The sequence below is a fragment of the Colossoma macropomum genome, unplaced genomic scaffold (genome assembly GCF_904425465.1).
Source record: "Colossoma macropomum unplaced genomic scaffold, Colossoma_macropomum, whole genome shotgun sequence".
In the NCBI taxonomy this organism is placed as follows: Eukaryota; Metazoa; Chordata; class Actinopteri; order Characiformes; family Serrasalmidae; genus Colossoma; species Colossoma macropomum.
In genome coordinates, this window is record NW_023494806.1 from 18,314,926 (window position 1) to 18,334,545 (window position 19,620).

Genomic DNA, 19,620 nt, shown 5'->3' on the forward strand with positions numbered 1-19,620 from the left:
ATGACCTCTGCTAATATGGCTGCTTTATCGGTCACTGATTTAGGCCCAGGCCTGCTGTAGCCTGGTGTCAGATTAATAATGTGAAGACCTCTCTCTCGGTCACTGTAACCATCCTTCCTAAAGGTGCAATAAAAGTGGCATCAGCTAAAGAACGTGGGAGCGACAGTGGTTACTCAGGAAACAAATTCTATACTGTGGCGTTTTAACGTTTTTCTTTAAAGTATGACTTTGGTCATGGCCGAGCCACACTCTACTTAAAAAGCCTCTTTTCTTTTTTTTGGAATGAAGAAGTCAACACAAAAACTTGGCAACTCTATAATGTCTATTTGAAGCATACTGGTCCCTCCCCTCCTCGCAAATTTCTCAAAAGTCAAACACTTGGATTCTCCTTCAAGCTAATCTAAGAGGTATAAAAAACTAAGTTGAATTTAAGAGCACAGCGATATCGAACTGGGGCAGCCGAGACGTAAAATGTCTGCCAGCTTTATATAACGAAACTGCCTGTCTAACCATCATCTCTCTCTCTTGGCCTGCTTGGCAACGTGATCGGAGGGAAGATGTGTAGGAAACTGCCTCTAGTGTCTTTGGGTAAGGCACTTTTACACTGATAACGTGACACGAAACACAGCTGACCTGGACCAGCTACTCTCTCTCTGTATGACCTATGGACCTTGACGTGGCAACACAGGCAAGACGGCAAAGGTCCGGTCGGAGGGGAGGAGGGAGTTCAGGGACACAACACTTGAAAATGCTCTTGGCGTGAACTAAAGCTCAGTGGAACGGGATTGGCAAGCACATTAAAACACAAACGTTTGAGCACTAGGGGGCAGCACAGCTGTCCAGGCAGCAATGGCCCAGGCTTGCCCCAGGACATCCAGCTACATACTGAAAACTACGCATCAACCAGTGACAACAGCCTCAAAGTCAGACTTGATTCCAACCAAAAGCCCTCACGTACTTGTTCCAACCAACAGTCCATCTTATGAAGGTGCACAATGCACAGTGTTTCAGACAGTTTTTAACTGACCACTTTTGAATCTAGACTCAACATCCACTTTGTTAGAAACATCTGCCTTGCACTTACACTATGAGGTCCACCTACCTCATATGTCCACTATATAGGTACATAAGTACAGACTGTAGCACATCTGTTGACCTCCTCTACCCTATTCATCACTGGTGAGTTTCTGACCACAGGACCAGTACTGACCACTGATGAAGGGTCACATATGAGGAACACATATTGTGCGAGGCCTCACTGGGCAGTGTTGCACATTACAATCTGTGATCACAGCCTTTGTCGTCCACTGCCCGGTGACCCATACTGTACCTGAATACCCGTAGTTACCCTTCTTGGTATAAGGCAGGGTAACAAGCCAGAACCTGTGGAGCTAGAAATAATGGAGACCTTTCAATTGGTCAAACGCAATCATCACAGAGTTGTTACATCATCACAGGAGGAAAACTGAGACGACTACCATTTCTAAAAATATTAACTTGCCAGAATTGCTGTCTGTGACTGTGCACTTGAAAACAAGTGCAGAGTAAAAGGTAAATCTTTCAATGGAACTTGAAGCTCCGTTGCTATTGTTTGTGTTTACTGTTTGCACTAGCGTCGTGTGAGAATCAAGTGACCTCTGGACACAACCACCGTAGAATCTTGCCTACTTTCATGGTTCTCTTGTATGAAAGGAAACAGACACAAGTATCTGATCAGGGTACGGACAGTATGGATAGATTAATGACTGTATTGTACCGTATTGCACTGCCCTGTGGATAAATGCCTTAAGTGTACACCAGCTAGATGAACCTGTAAGGTACGGGTTTCTAATAAAGTGGCTGGTGAGTGTATAAAGAGAACTCTTCTCTTTTTACTCCTGAAGGACCCCTGAAAGACAGCTAAACATGGTTATGTGTCATGGACTTGACTTGCCGAGGGGTCTATGGCAGTGGTTCTGAAAATGGACCTCAGGGACTCCCCCCCCCGGCGGGATGTTCCAGATTTCTCCTTCAACCTAACTTACAACATGTATGCATAGAGCAAAAATGTGTACTGTACGGGGGTCCCTGAGGACTGGTTTGAGAACCACTGGTCTACGGAAAGAAAGTAAGGGCTTATTCTTCTCATCAGTCAGAACTCATTCATTCTTAGTGGAAGCATTTATAACAGCTTTTGTCAAGAGTCTTCTGTGATCCTATAGCATGCAAAACTGTAAACAACAGGTAAACTCATCGATCAGCTGCGTGTCCTTGATTACATTAGGAGTCAGTGCACTTTTAGGGGGGAAAAAAAAAAATCACCAAAATGCCCAAATGCCCAAAACACAATTCCACATCGTGAGCATGGAAAAGAAAACTTGTAAACTCCAACCGACAACAGATTTCTCAGACGTTGTGTGGAAACAAAAGAATTAGCTTTGTAGTGTCAACCAGAATTCTGGTGATAATCTGTCGTTACCTGCCCAAAAACAGTGTGTGAACTGCTGCCCCAAAGAAAACATACAACACTGCTCCTTAATGTCTTTTTGGGGACCAGTAGGAAGATTCAATTAAATCACCATACAGGCGTACAGTAGCGCTTCTTCAGGCCAGAGAGCGCATGATATGTATGGACACATCAGCAAACATGAAGAGGAGTTAATTCAAGTCAAGAGGTGACCCGACTCAGCTGAATACTGAGGGAATCCAAATGCCTCCTGTTTTGAAGTCGTCATCAGGACACAGGTATTGTCAGTTGACCTCTGCCATTTCGGAACCTACACTCATCAAAAGTTTAGCTTTTCCTAACTTGTTAATAAATGAGCATGTTTTCTTTGTCAGTTTGTAATAAATTTACTTATTAAAGACTAAACATATTTGCTTTGAAGACATTAATATCATGTATAAATATCCCAGTGAAGGGCAGTTCAATCAAAATTAGATTGCTGTACTTTTTAAAACTCAGACCACAAATCCAATGTAGGTGACTTGACAAGAAAGGTGTCAAGCTAAAGTCTTTAAGACACCTGTATTAAAACAGACAAATGCAAACTACCTGTTACCTCAGACAGCATCACTAGCCTGGCCACTCCATAACTTTTAGCCTGAAAACTTAGTTTGTGAAAAGTTAGTTTGCTGATATCAAACATGATAAATTCTGTAAAGAATGCGAGTTTTATTACGTTAAATCTATGAGTGTAAAGTGAGCTTGAGCTTCTTGTTTTTCGGTGCTTTTCCACACCACTTCCGGTGTGCTGAAGCTGTGCTTTGTACTGTCTGCTACCAAGCACCAGAGATACAGTGTGTGGTAGCCTTTAGACATCTGCAGTAGTCTTTCTATGCTTCCGTCTGTGGACGAAACAGATTAGAACGGCGCTACACTGCCCTCTGGTGGAATATAGAGGCATATCATACTTTGTTAACAAGACAACATATAATGTTGGAGAAAAGCTAATTTGCGTGTTAAAAATCCTAATTTACTATTACTTTTTTTTAATCTTTCATGACTACTCGAATTTAAAAAAAATGATAATCATCCCAAAAATATTTCTGATATATAATAACTAAAAAACTGCTCCACTGCTTTATATAGTCTTTTTTTAACCTAAATTTTCTACCAAGTTTACTTGTAGCCAGTTCCACCAGCTAGCTAGGTCTCTCCCTCACATGGTACTACCAAGCTGGTAGGGTGAAGGCTAGCACATACCTGCTGAGAGACACAAAAAGTGCTGCTGCATCTTTTCAAACTATCATTGGACCAAGGAGAGTGCTAAATAAGAATTACATCAGCTAACAGACGCTCGCATTGCTAGCATCACACTGAGTGATGGGGAGAGAAGGAGTACCATTCTACCCACCCAGAGAAAGCGAGGCCAGTTAGGCTCTATTGGTTTCCTGACTACAGATGGCTGTGGCATCACAAGGGATCAAACTCATTATCTCCTGATAATAGGGTCAATGCTTAGATGGCTGAGCCTATACAGTAATTTTTTTGCATATTTGCATATATGATATTCTTTTCCTCATAGTATACTTGCTTAGTCTACACTACGTTAATACAACCCTACAAAGAAAACATACTCATATATTAAAGACAAGTTAGATGTTTTAACTTTTAAAGAGGACTGTATACATATATCTCTATTCTTTATGTACAGTGCATTGCCATGCGTGTGCATTACAGTGGAGGATGTTTGTGTTCTATGAGCCTGCTCATGACCTCATCGCTAAATACTAGCGCACTCACACACTCTGAAGGACTTTTTCCTCGATTTCTCATAAATATTTCACAGTAATCGCACAGATGCCGCTCACGCTCATATGCACACTTGTATACAAGACACGCACACACAGTTCACATTTCAGAAGCACACGGCTGACACAGTAACAGCATAGTTGAATGTACAAAATAAGAGTTTAAAAAAAGTAAGTAAAAGTTGAAACGTGTTGCATAATAAAAAACAACCTCAAGTAATTCAACGTGAGTCGCAATTGGCCGACTGATCTGGAAATAAAGGGAACGAACCTGCTGAATTCACTTGAAAGAACCAGCATAATATAGATTGGTAATGCATACGTTAGTGGGAGTGAGAAAATGCATTACTATACTGTAGAGGGGGGTGATAAGCGGCAGACCTTCAGAGATGGGACCCTCAGGATATGCACACATACCCACGCAAGCACATGATGGATCCAGGTCATGTGTGATCTTGACCAACATCAACAACTTCCAAACTCATTCCCGGATAAATGGAACTCTGCGGTAAGACACCACTACTGTTAAAGGAATGGTTTGGCAAAAAATCTACACAATTTTCCACTTATCCCAGATGTAGTGGATCGGTTAAGATATGTTTTGTCTAAATTGTGCTTCTTTACTTTAGTGCTACAGCTATGAGGCTAAAGCTTTAGAAGTCAATAGTCACCTAAGTCTTTTCTGCAAATATATTCCTACAACTCATCAACACATCCTCAACATCTCAACACATTCAAACTGCATACAAAATGTCAGTAAGTTTTCGCAGACCTGTCTGTGGTTTAGGACACAGTGTGCCTTACTGTGAACTATAAAACTGAATGAAATTTTATCACGTAACTGAACGCAGCCATTTTAGAGGTCTGATTTCCCTTTACATGCATGCAAATCATGTATTTTTCTTTCTTTTTTACTAATCACTGATTATCATTTTAAAAATAAAAAAAATATGTTTATTAACAGACACAACATAATCTAAGGTCCATATGCTTGCATGACGTGCTTGCACGCGAAGAGTAGTCAACATCCATTGTTTAAAATGCATGTGTTCAGTTACACGGTGAAGTTTTGTTCATTTTTTATAGTTCAGATTAAGTTACACTGTGTCCTAAACCATGTTGACAAGTCCATCCTACCTTAATGAAGACCTTCATGCAGTTGGAGTGAGTTGAGCAAAATGTTGGGGATGTATTTGCAAAGATTTGTTGTTATTTGGCAATTTTAACCTCCTAACTCCAGCACTAAACTTAAAAAAAGAAAAATTTGGACACCAGGCACGTCTCGGCTGATCAACTACATCATAATTTTACGAGGGACAAATGGTGTAAATTGGAATTTTTGCTAAACTATTTCTTTCTTTTAAACCACTTGACAAATGTGGGTCGTGAAAGGGACAAGAGAGGTGAAATGGAGGGACACTACCAAGGTCACAAACTTAACAGTGTTTGTGCACCAGACTTTTTCAGCTTTCACTTGAAAAAGTCTAAATCTTCCTTGAAGTAACTCTTTCGAGAATCAACCTCTCTCTTTATTCCAAGATTTGAATCAGCTTTAACGTGAAATTCAATATGGAAGCTAATGAGTATACCCTAAAACCCAACTAACGTTCCTGGTCAACGGAAGAAAGTTGGTTCTCCTTCAGCTCTTTCCAACTATACCAATGCATAAATATCAAATGAGACAACGGAACCAGTCATCCATCATGTTCGAGAACCAGCCTTGAAATTAATGGCTAACTGGAGTATGGCTTTCTATGGCTGTAATCTCTCTCTCCAAAGAAAACGGAGAACTGTTGCCAAATAATGAGCGGAGAATGTTTCTGGATTCTTTGCTTGCCAGAGCCTCAAAGCTCTAGCCTCAAAGTATAGTGTTCAGATTACCTTATTTCTCATCATTAGTTGTGAAGTGAAATGTACTGTTAGCTAATAAAGATCTTTGTGCTATGTTTCTTGTTTTGGGAAACACATCCCCAGCGATGGTTTTTCACATTGAAGCAAATAAGAGCACCACGAGGAACCAAAACAAAGGGTCCAAGTCAATCAACGGCTCTCCAAAACATCTTGAGGAAGGTTGTAAATCTTCACACACAGACACACTTACCCACCCTAGTGTTTTTGACATAATATTCCAATAAAGCCTAACCATTATCGTGCGTGCAGTGTTAAAATTCAGTACTAAATGGACTATGGGTTGCAGACCAGAGCAAAATACAGCCAAGCATCTCCAGCGACTTCTGCGGATGTACCGGGCAGACTGAGAGAACAGCACAGAGATTGAAACAGAATTGTCTATTTTTCCCTCCCCAACATTCTAGAAGCCTCACAGCACAGAAAGAGTGACCGGCAATGATCCGGACGTCCTTTTCCTTTGGCTGTCCGGAAGGAGTGTGATTCAAAGTTGTTGTTCAAAGTCAGCAGGAATATGTGATCCACACTGAGACAGGACATAGATGGGTGGATGAATGGAAAAAACAGGTAACAATCTCTCCTGCCTCATCGGGCAGTGGCCTTGGGAAATATGGCTGCTTGGTTCTGCCTCAGACATGGCAGATCAGTTTTAGTAGGAAGGGAAGCGGGGTTGAGCCAAAGCGATGATCTCCTTGGGGGTTTGGCCAATGAGCGGCAAGTGCTCTACATATTTTTTTGTCACACACATTCAGCTTCTGCTCCATGCAACAAAAGCCTTTGATCCAGTGGTTCCCAATGCTGGTCTGGGAGTACCTCTGCTCTGCGTATTTCAGCATTTTCCTCCTTCGCCAGCTCAGGGCGAGTTTGGTAATTGGTGGATTAGTTGAATATGGGGTATTACAACAGAGAATTCCCCAAAATATGCAGCACAGGGGTCCTCCAGGACCAGAGGAACCACCGCTTGCAACCAAGAGGGCGCTCTCGAAATATTTGGCTATTTCTTTTTTTTCTTTGAATAGCATATTCATAGCATTTTTAAACGTCTTTTTGTATTTTTCAGTTCATGTACAGTACCGTCCTCCTCCCACAGCTGTGAGAACATGTTCCCTCTGAGGACTTTTCAGAGGAAAATGTTCCATAAAGGAAATCCTTGTGCTGCAAAACTCTCCCCAGGCATCATCTCACAGGAATCCTTAAGCCTTGTAGTCAGCTTCTGGGCTCAGCCAGGCCTGTCCCCCCTGGACTGAAGAGCCAGTCCGGGCTCATGGCGTGCCCTGGCTCTGGCGACAGTGAGAGGAGCAGCAGGGTCCCGGCATCCGAGGAGCATGCTGAAGAGCATAAATCCTCTGAAGAGAAGGTGAGGCTGCCCAGCTTGGCCAGTGAGTTGGAGCGCTTGAGGCGCGAGGGTACCGTGAGACCGGCAAGCCGTATGCGAGCCTCAATCTCCAGGGCCCGCTGACGCACTAGGCCCGGCTTGCCCCGCACGCTCCGGATACTGTCGCTGCTGGAACTGCGTGTGAGCGTGGAGCCGTGCGGTGAAGACACCGGTGTCAAGCCTCCTGATCCCAGGACAGCTAACAAGGCCTCGTTCGTGAGTGGGACAGCTGCGCCATCTGTGGATAAATCCGCTTGTGCCCCGAAAGGTTCGGCGTAAGGATGATCTGGTCTCATCAAAGGGTGATCTCTTGAGCGATCCTGAAACAGACCCGAGAGTTTCTCCAAGCGCTCAGCTCGCCGACGGACCAGGCCGGACTTCTGGAGGTGTGCTAGAGCCTCCTGCTGTGGTGGGTGGCTGGGTACTGTCACCCTCTCTGACCCCAGGGTCGAGCCCCCATCTCTGGCTATGCCTGTGGACCTCTCCCCAGCCCTGTCTCTCACTTTTAAACCTTCAGTCCCCTCGACTGCCTGCTGCAATGCTCTGTCCTCTCCCCCCTGGTGAAGCTTTTGTGATTGGCTCTCTTGAATGTCCAGGATGGCCGAATCAAGGCACGGATTGGAGGCTGCCTTGCTGCACTTAGCACAGTCACAGCAAGGGCCACAAGCCCTCAGCAGACTGGGCACTACAGGCATGACTGGCACATTGACACAGGCTGGCACCTCAACAGAGATGCTGGGCACATTCCGGAGGGGTGAAGGAGCAAGGACTTGTCCACCAGAATCAGAGAGAGTGCTCTGGCTGGGCTTAGGAGTGGGGAGGGAGCTGGGTTTGCCCATCTGCTTCTTAAGGATACTTTCCTAAAAAGGAACAGGAGAACAGAAAGATCAATCAAGAGTAAACACAGTCACAGTGCACTTCTATATTTTCATTAAATTAAAAATAGCCCTAAAATTTGTTTCTAAACATATTTGACCTGATTGTCCCATCTAACTGCTAAACTGCTAAGACTGAACTTCAGGACATAAAAAAGCCAGAGTTCAACAACTTTAACAAGTAAATAAAACACTTTAGAGGTAAATGATTGCTGAACTCACAGCAAGACTGTTCCGTGTTCTGAGGTGATTGTTGTTGTTGGAGTTTTCATTGCAGAGGTGATTCATGGTTCCCAGATCAATTCCGCTCTCCTCACACTCTTCCTCCTTCTCTTTTGCTCCTACTCCACCTCTCCTCCCCCCCTCGGCCAACGCCTCCATCTCCTCCTGCTCTTTCTGTGCCTCCTCTTCATCCTCCTCCTCCACCGTACTGAACTCCAGACGCAGCCGAAGCTCCTCCAGAGGCTCTGCTCCCCGCGAGCAGGTCTGGGCCGCTGTGCCCTCCCCGGGTACAGCGAAGCGAGGCAGGGGGAGGCCATCCCGCCCTTCAAATGTCTCATCATCCAGGAGGGCGTCCCGCTCAACATCTTCAATTTCAATAAAGACACGATCCACGTCCAGAAGTGGAGGAGCACGGACCGGAGTGGAGGGATCACTGTCCAGTGCAGAGTCAGACAGCCGGCGGAAGTAGTAGTTGTAGTTTTGGGGGTTAGCGGGGTCCAGCTCCAGGGCGAGTGGGGAAGAGTGGGCTGCAGCCTCGCAACATGGGGTTGTGCCGGGGGTCACGCCCTCAGGGTCGCTGCAGCAGGACGCGGCAGCCTGCTGGCAGTCTGGGTGGTCACACTCAGCGTCTGGGCGCCACAGGCGGTTGTGACGCTGCTTGCTAAAGAAGAAATGCAGAGTGCACAGTTCAGCTACAAAACACAGACACACATTTTTGTTTTTTTTTTACAACATTTCACATTTGGATTGGTTAAAGCGATATTTTGGTAAAAAATCTAATTTACACAATTTTCCCCTGACCCTAAAGGTATTTGAGACATGGTCAACCTCTGAAGTTAACTTCTTTACTTTTGCACTGGAGCTACGAGGCTGATGATGTAATGGACGCTTACACTCCATCAATTATGTTGCGCAAAGCATTGCGTATCTGAAAGTGGACAAACATACAATGCTAATACTTTGCAAAGTACTTTTTCTTAGATAACAGTATGTCATTGTCAGGTAAACTGTATCAATCTGTGTCAGTGCTGGGTATTACTACTGTTACTGTTACTGAGTCCGGTCTCGGTCTTGTCTCAATGTCAACATAATTTGGGCTTGGTCTTGTCTCGGTGTTGAGGTAAGGTGGACTCAGAAACTGCTCTTGAGATCAGCCACTGTAAGCAACTGAAAACTTTTAAAAAGATGTTTTTTCCACTACTATTGAATATGATCAATACCTTTAAACAAAATAAAACCATCCTTTCTCTACATGTTTAAATCTGTTCACTGCCAGGTGAGGATCTAACTGATCATTCCATGATAGCCTAACTGGAACAGTTGTTTGTTAATGTTCATTGGTTCCAAAGCTCAAACATCCTCTGAGGGCAAATCAGAATGTTTTTATAACTATGCTTTCATTTATTAATAAACTAAGCAAACTGAATACATATTTTTGGTTTATGTTTAGTTGACTTTAGGTGATGATTCTGAATAAGTATTAGATTAGAAGATACAGAGAACAGCCTCACTATCATTTACTTCCAAAAGCTACAATGTATAGCTGGCCTAAGATTACAATGTAATAATAATTAATAATGTTTTAGGCAACATATTATGGATTTTTATGTTTTACAAAATATACTGTAAAATATAATACTATTTATTATTATATATCACAGATAATAAATAATAAGGAATTTACAATGGACCACAAACTAATTTCAGATTTTCTCCCTTTCTTCTCTTTATTTTTCTATACTGAAAAAATTTAATCTGGCCTCAGTCTCGACTAATACAAAGGTTTTGACTCGGACTTGATGTGTCCAGGTCTTGGTCTTGACTACAACACTACAAAACAGGCTATCAAACATACGCAGACATTTGTAATGCATAGTAAGTTTCAATAAAACACCAGTAAAACCCAGTACATGTCTTTTAATTGTGAGTGAATGCACCGATTCCCTCTACACTGAAATAATTCTCTCCTTCAAAGGAGCAAGTGGTCACCTGGCATCCAGAATGCCCTCATATTCAGCCAGCTGTCGCATGAAGTTGTCGTTGGGCCGCGTGATGCTGCGTTTCTGTTTGACAAAGTTGTAGGCCTTCTCCAGAGACCAGCCATACTCTTTCATAGCATAGGCAATGACTGTGGACGCTGAACGGCTCACGCCCATCTTACAGTGGACCAGACATTTTGACTGGTTCTTCCTGTGAAATCAGAGAGAAGGATGTGAAAAAAAAACAAGTTTTATTGTAATAGATAGATTAATAGATAGATAGATAGATAGATAGATAGATAAAAAGATAGATTTTGGGTAACCTGCTCAAATTACATTACAGATAACAAACTTCTGCACATTTAAATGCACAATTATGGTTTATTTGCTGAATTTAACCAAAAAGAAGTAAAACATGTAATATAGCCTGTGTAACTTTTACATACAACTGTATAAGCTGTGTTCCAAAAAATGAAAGCATGCTGAACGTAGTTCTAACTCCTCTGAGCGTGTCCCTTACTTTGCTTTGACAATGAAGTTGTACGTGTCATTCCAGTGGGCCAACAGATCCGTGGTTTCGTCGTCATATACTCGGACGTTGTGGTAGCAAAATGTCCCAGGGAAAAAGTTGTCGATTTCTCGTGTAACGTTTAGGATGTAGCCCACCCTAAAAATAAAGCAAAATGAAGTATGTTCACCTTATCTAAGGGGGCTTCTTAGCAATTTATGAGCATGGCAGAACTAGAAAAGAGAACACTTGTATGTATTTGTTTCATTACTGGCCAAAAGTACTACTGGTAATGTATGTTAACCTGAATGTTTTGCTGTTACAGGCTTGATTAACCTTACTAGAATATTCTGTTTAAACAAGATGCAAACCACTTTTATACTGACCTTAAATTATGTTTGAGCAAATATATAAACTGTTGCATTTGAGGAAAGAACTGAAATTTAAATTTAGAAAGATGACATATTGGAAGTGACATATTAATAAGAGACTTTTCCTCTTTACAGATGTAATGGAACCTCACCCGGTCTCCTGCAGCTCCTCTAGATTGGAAGCGTTCCATTCAGAGCCCTAAAGGAATTACAAATATTTTGGATTTCATCAGTTAAACACATTAAAATCATCAAAATTAAGTCTCACAGTTTCACAGGTTTAGTAACAATTATTGACAAGCAAAAAGAGCTTAAATATGCATCCACTGACCAGGTAGAGGTGGTCGAATATAAGCGTGGCTTTATCCATCTGCCCCAAAATCAGCAGCATCTCATTGTCAATGAACTCTTTGTACTCTTTCAGGTTGCAGTTCATGTGCTGCTCTAACTCATTACGGATCTAACAGAGAAAAAAAGAACACCACACAGTGCACAACACTTCAGATACATCATCAACACTCCAACCAGACTCCAAACTCCACTCAGGATTTGCAACAACTGGCAGACAAGATATTAATATAATAACAACATTTCTAATATTAACTGGTTACTATAATATGTGAAATATATGCTTACTATTCTAGATAGTAGTACATGATATAATGCGCATTTCAAAGTAAACTGAGCATTAAATTAAGCATTAGATCTGATCAATTCTTCTTATTAATAACAATAACAACATGAAAGATAGACAGATAAATAGATAAATTAAATGTATTTATTTCTTTAAAATTATGTGAATTAATTAGTTAATTAATAGCTTGGGAATAAGTGCACTGTATAATGATAATAATAATAACAATCATTATTATTATCATTACTATTATTATAGTAGAAGCATGAAAAAATAAGAATAATGAATTCTTATTACTATTATTACTATTACTATGTATTTACTGTATTATTTAGTGTTAAATAATATGGTGAAAACTATAATACTGTATAAAATATAGTATAAAATATAACTTTACTAAAATATTACTTTAAAATGCACACATTATGAATAATATACTTATTGTTTTTTATTGTTATTATTGTACATATTATATCTACAAAGTAGTTATTATAGTAAATCTTTTTATCAACATATTTTGGTAATTAGATAACAATTAGTTACAACACAATTCATTACTGACACTGTTGATGACAATTGTTAATGTATGAAATGCAGATGATATGTGAATTAATCCAGATTTTATGAAGTTAACGCCAGAAATGTGGTTACATATGTTGTTTTTTTTTACAATGTGGGTGTTTTTGTTCACCTCTTTGGATGTCACGTTCTCCAGGTCCTGGAACATCATGATACTTCTGAGTTTGGTTTTAATGAGGCATTCAGTTCGCTCTCTTTCTGTGGGCCTGGAGGAGGAACATGGAGAACACCAGAGAGCAGTTAAAACACACAGGACGAGTGGGATTTTCCCTAAATGAGAAGAGAAGAGAAGAGAAGAGAAGAGAACTAACTTGTCATTGAACATGGCAGGTGAGTCTGGTCGCATTGTTTCAAGGTCCTGCATGGCGTTCCACTCATTGATGCAGCTCTGCTCTGAGGAGATGCAGCTCTCATAGTAGCCTGTCCAGGTCAGAGACATCCCGCCAGGGAAATAGTTATATCTGCGTGAAACCTCACATGCCTTGTGCAGCACCTGCAGGGCCGACCTGAGGAAAGAGGACATCAGCTCAGGTTTAACTATAATAATGTATAGTAATTACCAAATAATACCCTTCAAAACTGATGACTGAATAATAATACGATAATGATAATAAGTGTGACTGTTTTGCTCATATTTAAGGTTAAAGTTGCACTATATAAGATTTGGGGGATTTGAAGACTTCTCTGGTGAAAATGTGTATTTGCACTAAACATTTTGAACATTCTGCAATGTCAGATGTGCTTCAGACCAATTTTTTCTTCAATTACTTTTTTCAATTACTAAATGTGCTAATGTGCTGCAGTGTAATTACAGCAAGCTAATATCTTCACCTGACAAGTGCATTCATCACCCTACCTATTCCAACACTTCCACTCTGCGGTGATAAAAAAACAATAGCAATCAACCAGAATACTGGATACACCCAACCAACCCTGCAACACCCTTTACTATAAAGCAAGGCACACTGACAAACCCATGAAGAAGACATCACTGAGATAAAATCTCAGCTGAGGTGTGCAAATACAAGGAAAAAACAAAAAGTTAAGTTTAAAGTAAAGTTAAAAACCTAAACCTACTCATCCTAAAGCATACTTCCACGGTGGGTGGACTCAAAGAAGACGACATAATATACGCCATTTTTAGAGAAGAACCTACATTTATTGGAATTATTTATTGGAAAACATGAAACAAAAAATATAAAATGGCCCATAACATGTTTTTTCTCCCATGTTACACTCGGCAAATAAGCAGTAATTCTGCATTTAAATGTGCAAAATTTATTCTATTTATGTTCACTTAGAAAATGAACAAAACATATCATTTCACCAGGGGCATGCAAACTTTTGTCTTCTGAGTTACATGTAATGCTGATGATGGTAAGATAGTGTGAAATTTGAAAAGACATTCTCTCCTCCGCCACTGACTCAGTCATTAGGCAGCGTATTAGTAGGCATTTAATAAGTAATAACTTTCTGTGGGAGTTTTAAGAGGCATTAAGCACTTCAGATGTTGGGTTCCCATCACCACCACTGTGAATAATTTTCCACAACGCCACATTTCACGTCAAACCACTATGGATGACTTTGTTTACATCTTAACCATTCAATCATGCAAATTTTTAAAAATCAGTGGAATTCCCCTTTGACTACAACTACTGCCACTGGCTATTTGCAAAGATTGTCCTTTCTCAGGAAAAAAATTAGTTTTTTTCCCGCTCAGATGATGAATGCCAAATAGGACCAAGAAAAGCACATAAGGAGCAAAGGCCTTTACATTTATACAAAACAGCAATTACACAACTTCACCAGCAGATGGCAGCAGAAAAACTAGGTTCATCATTCTCAGCCAGTCTCCCACAGGTCCTCACAGCATTTGAACAACAGTGTGTTCACACCACTCCAGACCCCAGAGGAGCTTCAGTTTGCCATTCATTCGCAAATAAAGCTCAGAGGACACAGGCACACCCAGCCACCCAAACAAAGGCTTCTGAACGAGCACAATAACTTGTATGAAAGCAATTTTGCTTCTCATCTACTATTATTGTTTGCCTCTTTATGTTCAAATGAAACCCCTCACTGTTTGGCCAAACAGAGAGCGACAGAGACAGACAAACATGAAACCCAAGCTCCTCTGAGTGAGAAAGCTGTGCTAAGAAGAGGTTTTGCCTTTCATGTTGTAATAAATAAAACCACATTCAATCTGAGCATGAACACATAGGCCTCTATGAAACATGAATGCTAATCTAGGTCTGGTTTCTACCTGTTTTAGCCTTACGAAATCAAATGTATTCATTGTATGCACAAGTACTCATAGCTCACTGAAACATTTGTTTTTGTAAGCAGAAGATATATTTTATTACTGGAAAGGTGAAGGCTAGCATGAGCTTTCCTCTGAGACGCTGCATCTTTTTTAAACTGCCGCTAACGCAACAGCACTGGACAACTCAATGCGCTTGGAGAAGAATTATGTCACCTAACAGACGTCCGCTGGCGCTGTGCTAAGCAATGAAGGAGAGGGAGGGCCATCCAAGGTTTGAATTGCGGTAGAGGCCTTAGGGAGGGTCTACAAGGTGAACTACTAACTAAAAGTCAAAGGTATCTAAAGTTCCTCAGCAGTTTGAAATGCACTCAAGCTTTAAGCTTTTCCAGTTTAAAACCGGAGCAATATGGTTTGGTTGTACGTTGTGAGTTCAGGCTGGGCAGATTTACAGTTTACTTAAGGGGGAGCAAACTAATGATGAACATGATGAAATGTAGAAAAGAAGACAGTCACCTCATGTGAGGCCATTAAATTTGACAGAAAATTAGAAATGTATTTAAGTGACCAACCCAAAGTTTAACTTTTTACTCTTACGGAACTTTTTAAGGGAGATGTGGATTCTGGAAAGTAGAAGGATGTATTCTTTAAAGAAACTGACAAAAAACCTACCAGAATCTTTACGTTTTTCTACTGCTAACAGGTTTTGGCCAGTATGAAGGCAGCATTACTACTACTGAGTACTGAGTGCTGATTGGTCAACATTACTGCTACTGAGTGCTGATTGGTTGGTGAGCTGATCAGCTCATTGGCTGAGTGGTGGACATCATGAACGTACATGAGACACTGTCAGACAGCCCTATATCTGGAGTTCAAAATCACTCAAAAAACATAAAAGCAGAGTTAAAATACTGATGTGTTTAGAAAGTTGGTGCATTTTTCTGTAAAATTGAGCTTTATAAACTACAATTTTGCACAAAAGCTCCATAGGAACCCATTCATCTTGGACCCCCTCTAGTGTCTGACAAACCCAGAAGACATTATTGAGTTGCAGTGTATGTGTGTATATATATATATATATATATATACACACGTGTGTGTGTGGTGTGTTTAGCTCTCTTACCACATGGCCTGTACAGACACAGGTTTAAAGATGTGTGTGCGACCTGCTGTGTTCACGCTGAAACCCCTGGAGAAAAGAACAGAGAGGTCAACCTAGGTCATCTCCACCCCACGGTTCAAATTAAGACATTCATTACACCGCCATTAAGCTTGTTTCCCTGCTAATTATCAGGACAAAAGGCTTCTAAACAATGTAAGAAACATTTCTGATTTTATGAGCTCATGTCATTGTTTATGTAGTCTTCTACATCCTATTGTACCTCATATCCAACTTGAATGCTACATATAAATCAATTTAATTTATAAATGGGTAATATGGCAGAAATACAATATCATGAATACGACTGGGTATCGTTAAATATTTAATAACCAATACTGATACCTTCAGTTCAATACCAGTTCCTGATAGTTACTTCATTCATTACCCTCTTTTTAAATATAAACCAAAAGTGGGTGTGGCTTAAACCAGAAATGAGTGTAATGTGCAGGAAGGTATATTAATCGGAATGGACCGCAGACTAATCAAGAGGCACTGATGTCAATAACATGCATACAGAATATACTGAACTGCCGACCAGCAGCCAATCAGCAGTCTAGATGGGTCACAAATGCTAAGACCAGCAACTTGAATTCAGTTTTTTTTTTTTGTACTCCGTAGCATTGAAGTAATTCAGAGGGTACCATAAATGCATCAAATTTGAGTACCCAGCCCTAATCATAATACTTGAACATATTTTCAAAATGAAACATATGTATTACAGTATTAAAGTCTGCAAACAAGTTAAAACAAGCAAAAGAGTAGTGCCACATTTAAATATGGCTAAAAGTACATTTCTTTTTAACTCAATGTTCATGAAATAACAATTTACAAGGGAAAAGGAGGGGAAAAACACCAAAACTGGTAAAAATAAAACAAATGAAACTGGCCAACATGCAACGAGCTCTTTGTTACTATGCAGGTAATGCAGTTTGTTGTTGTTTATGGGCTCTCTATGGCTGTTATTCCATGGTACAATGTATCAGAAACTTTGGCTTTGAAAAATTGACTCTGCTTTTCCTACTGGCTATCAGTCCAGCCTCAAACGATCCAGCTGTATAGTTTTTGGGACCTAACAGAATTTCAGAGTGTTCTCCTCCATGTTTGTTAACACTTTTTTTAATTGCTCTAAATATGTCTTTTTATGATGCATGCAGTTGTTTAGGGTTTTAGAAGTACTGACATACCCATAATATACTCAGAAAGACATACTGTGATGTCATCACATATCATATTGCCTACCAATGTCTAATTTATAGTGTAATATATGTGATATATTATTCATATATCACATATATTAATGTTACGGCATAACGGTTACCCTTCGTAGTCAATCAGCAAAGACATCTATGGTGTCTGAAGTTTGCTTCTTTAGTTCTGCACTGAGCTACAAGGTTAATATAAAATGTCACCCAAATGGAGTTTGTTAGCTACATTAGCCTTGTAGCTCCTTGTAACTTCAGACGCTAAAAATGTCTTGGCTTATCAACTACATTTGGAGCGAGTTACAAAACAGTGTACATTTGATTTTATTGATGAATCATTCCTTTAAAGTGTTTCCAATACAAAAATATCAGCCTCAGGGTTGATGTACAGTCTATATAGTCCTCTGAGATGCTAGAATGTTCTGACACCCTGAAGCTGCATTTGCTGTCTTTGACCATTAGGGGGCAATACAACAGAGCTCACTCACCCGTCTCCATCCAAATGGATCTTCGTGTCGCTCCAGAGAGGCAGTACCATCCCTATAGAGCAGCTCTTACTGTGGAGAAAAACGTCACACAGTTACAAAAGAGGTTAAATCAGTGATAAAGAGCAGAGATCCTGATTTCACTCTCCAAATATTCCCTCCTAAACTTAGCACACTTTTAAGAATCTTGCCAGGCCACCATACTGCCTGGACGAATAGTGACACTACTGGAATTTGGCTTGGAGGAATAGATTTCGAGAGCTAATCAGATGTTTTCTTCCAGCAACCATTATTGCTGAGGCAAAGTGCAATTTTCCACCTTGTTTTTTTTTCACACTTTGACTCAACTGATCTCGTTCCTATGGAGTTAATGCTGTGCTAAATTTTTAAAACAAAATAATAAAACCACAGGCAAATATTAAGTATCAAAATGTAAAATGTCTTTTGCAACATATCATTTTACATTGATACTATGAAACTGTTGTTGCAATCAAAGCTTGTTTTAATTTTATAACCACCATTTTAAAGCACCAGATGCCCTTTTATTATTATGTATTATGTGCTCTTTATTAACATTATATGCACTCAAAAATGTGTTTTTTTGGATGGCTTATTATGATTATACAGGTTGATATTTGTGTCAAATGTGTTGCCATAGCCCAGAGTTCACATTTTTCCACTGAAAGCACAGGCCTTCTCAGTAATTTGGTTTAAAAAAACAATTTGTGAGGCACTATGTAGCTTTGTTTTTGTACGTTACACATAAACTGGTCCAACATACTAAAATATGCTACTGAAAGGATTAAACATGTGGCGACAGGAAACCAATTCTGTCAAATTTCTTACACATTTTTCTAATACACTGAAATTCCATGTGTAGAGCTATTCTAGGAGCAGGTAGCAGTAGCTTAGCATGCTACAGTGTCAAACCCTTACGCCCAAGTTTGATTCCAGCTCAGTGAAGCTTCCCTGATGCAAGTTTAGAGGACAAAGACTCAAATCTGAGGGAGCAAATCGTTGTTTGTTTTGTGTGAGGAGCTGTCATCTAAGCTAGTCATGCTCCACTATCCTTCCTAGTTAGTACTACCCTGCCAGAAAAAACAGCATGGAATACATGCTAGTCTGTGCTGTTTTTTTTCAGCAGGGTAGAAGCTGGAGAGTTAGCTTAGTGGGCTAGCTATAACAGCTTCACACCCCACAAAACAGGTTCAATTTTGGCTCTCAGATGCTCACTTGGCAAGTCTTGGAGCATAAAGCCTCAAATCTGAGCAAGTAGTACTGGAGTCACAGTGAAGTGAAAGACAGAACGTACACTTTTCTTCGGTGTGTTGAGCTATGAGACTGCTAAGCTAGCACAAGCATAATTAGCTCCACTGTACTTTCCTTGGCACTGTTCAATTAATGGATTAATTGTTGATAAAATGAAAATCTCCCTAGTTCATTTTCTGATTATTAATGTTACAGCGGGAGTTCATTTTTGTTTCTGCTCCATCTAAGGTTTTTTTTTTTGTTTGTTTTTACAGGTAGCAGTAGCTTAGCCTGCTATAGTTTCAAACCCCATCACACAAGCTCAATTTTAGCAACGTGAAGCTTCACTGACGCAAGTTTAGAGAATAAAGACTCAAATCTCAGGAAGAAAACCTTTTTTTTGTGAGAATCTCCCTAGTTGATAGTGATACTCCCATCACAGAGAATTAGTGCCAAATCCAGTCATGGTAACGAAAAGGCATATCAAAGTAATGCACATCCAAATCAGTGATGACTCCTACAACTTCATCTGAAGTGAATCACTTCAAATGAAGTGCTGCTACTGGTCTGTTATTGCAGCTG

At 40.4% G+C, this 19,620-nt stretch overlaps 1 protein-coding gene across 2 annotated transcripts in view; it reads right to left on the reverse strand.

Annotated features, from left to right (window-relative positions):
- Positions 1–2,699: 2,699 nt before the first annotated feature.
- ssh1a (slingshot protein phosphatase 1a) overlaps positions 2,700–19,620 on the reverse strand; it is a 65,067-nt gene continuing 48,146 nt past the window's right edge. The window contains exons 6-15 of one of the 2 annotated variants that reach the window (XM_036597916.1): positions 17,794–17,862; positions 16,065–16,130; positions 12,996–13,190; positions 12,797–12,890; positions 11,803–11,931; positions 11,624–11,670; positions 11,113–11,259; positions 10,603–10,803; positions 8,614–9,274; positions 2,700–8,376 (exon numbers count right to left, since the gene is read on the reverse strand). In XM_036597916.1, coding sequence (XP_036453809.1) covers positions 7,348–8,376; positions 8,614–9,274; positions 10,603–10,803; positions 11,113–11,259; positions 11,624–11,670; positions 11,803–11,931; positions 12,797–12,890; positions 12,996–13,190; positions 16,065–16,130; positions 17,794–17,862 — 2,638 coding nt within the window. In that variant the 3' untranslated portion in view covers positions 2,700–7,347. The remainder of the gene's footprint in view (positions 8,377–8,613; positions 9,275–10,602; positions 10,804–11,112; positions 11,260–11,623; positions 11,671–11,802; positions 11,932–12,796; positions 12,891–12,995; positions 13,191–16,064; positions 16,131–17,793; positions 17,863–19,620) is intronic. The other variant, XM_036597917.1, reaches the window with a different exon arrangement.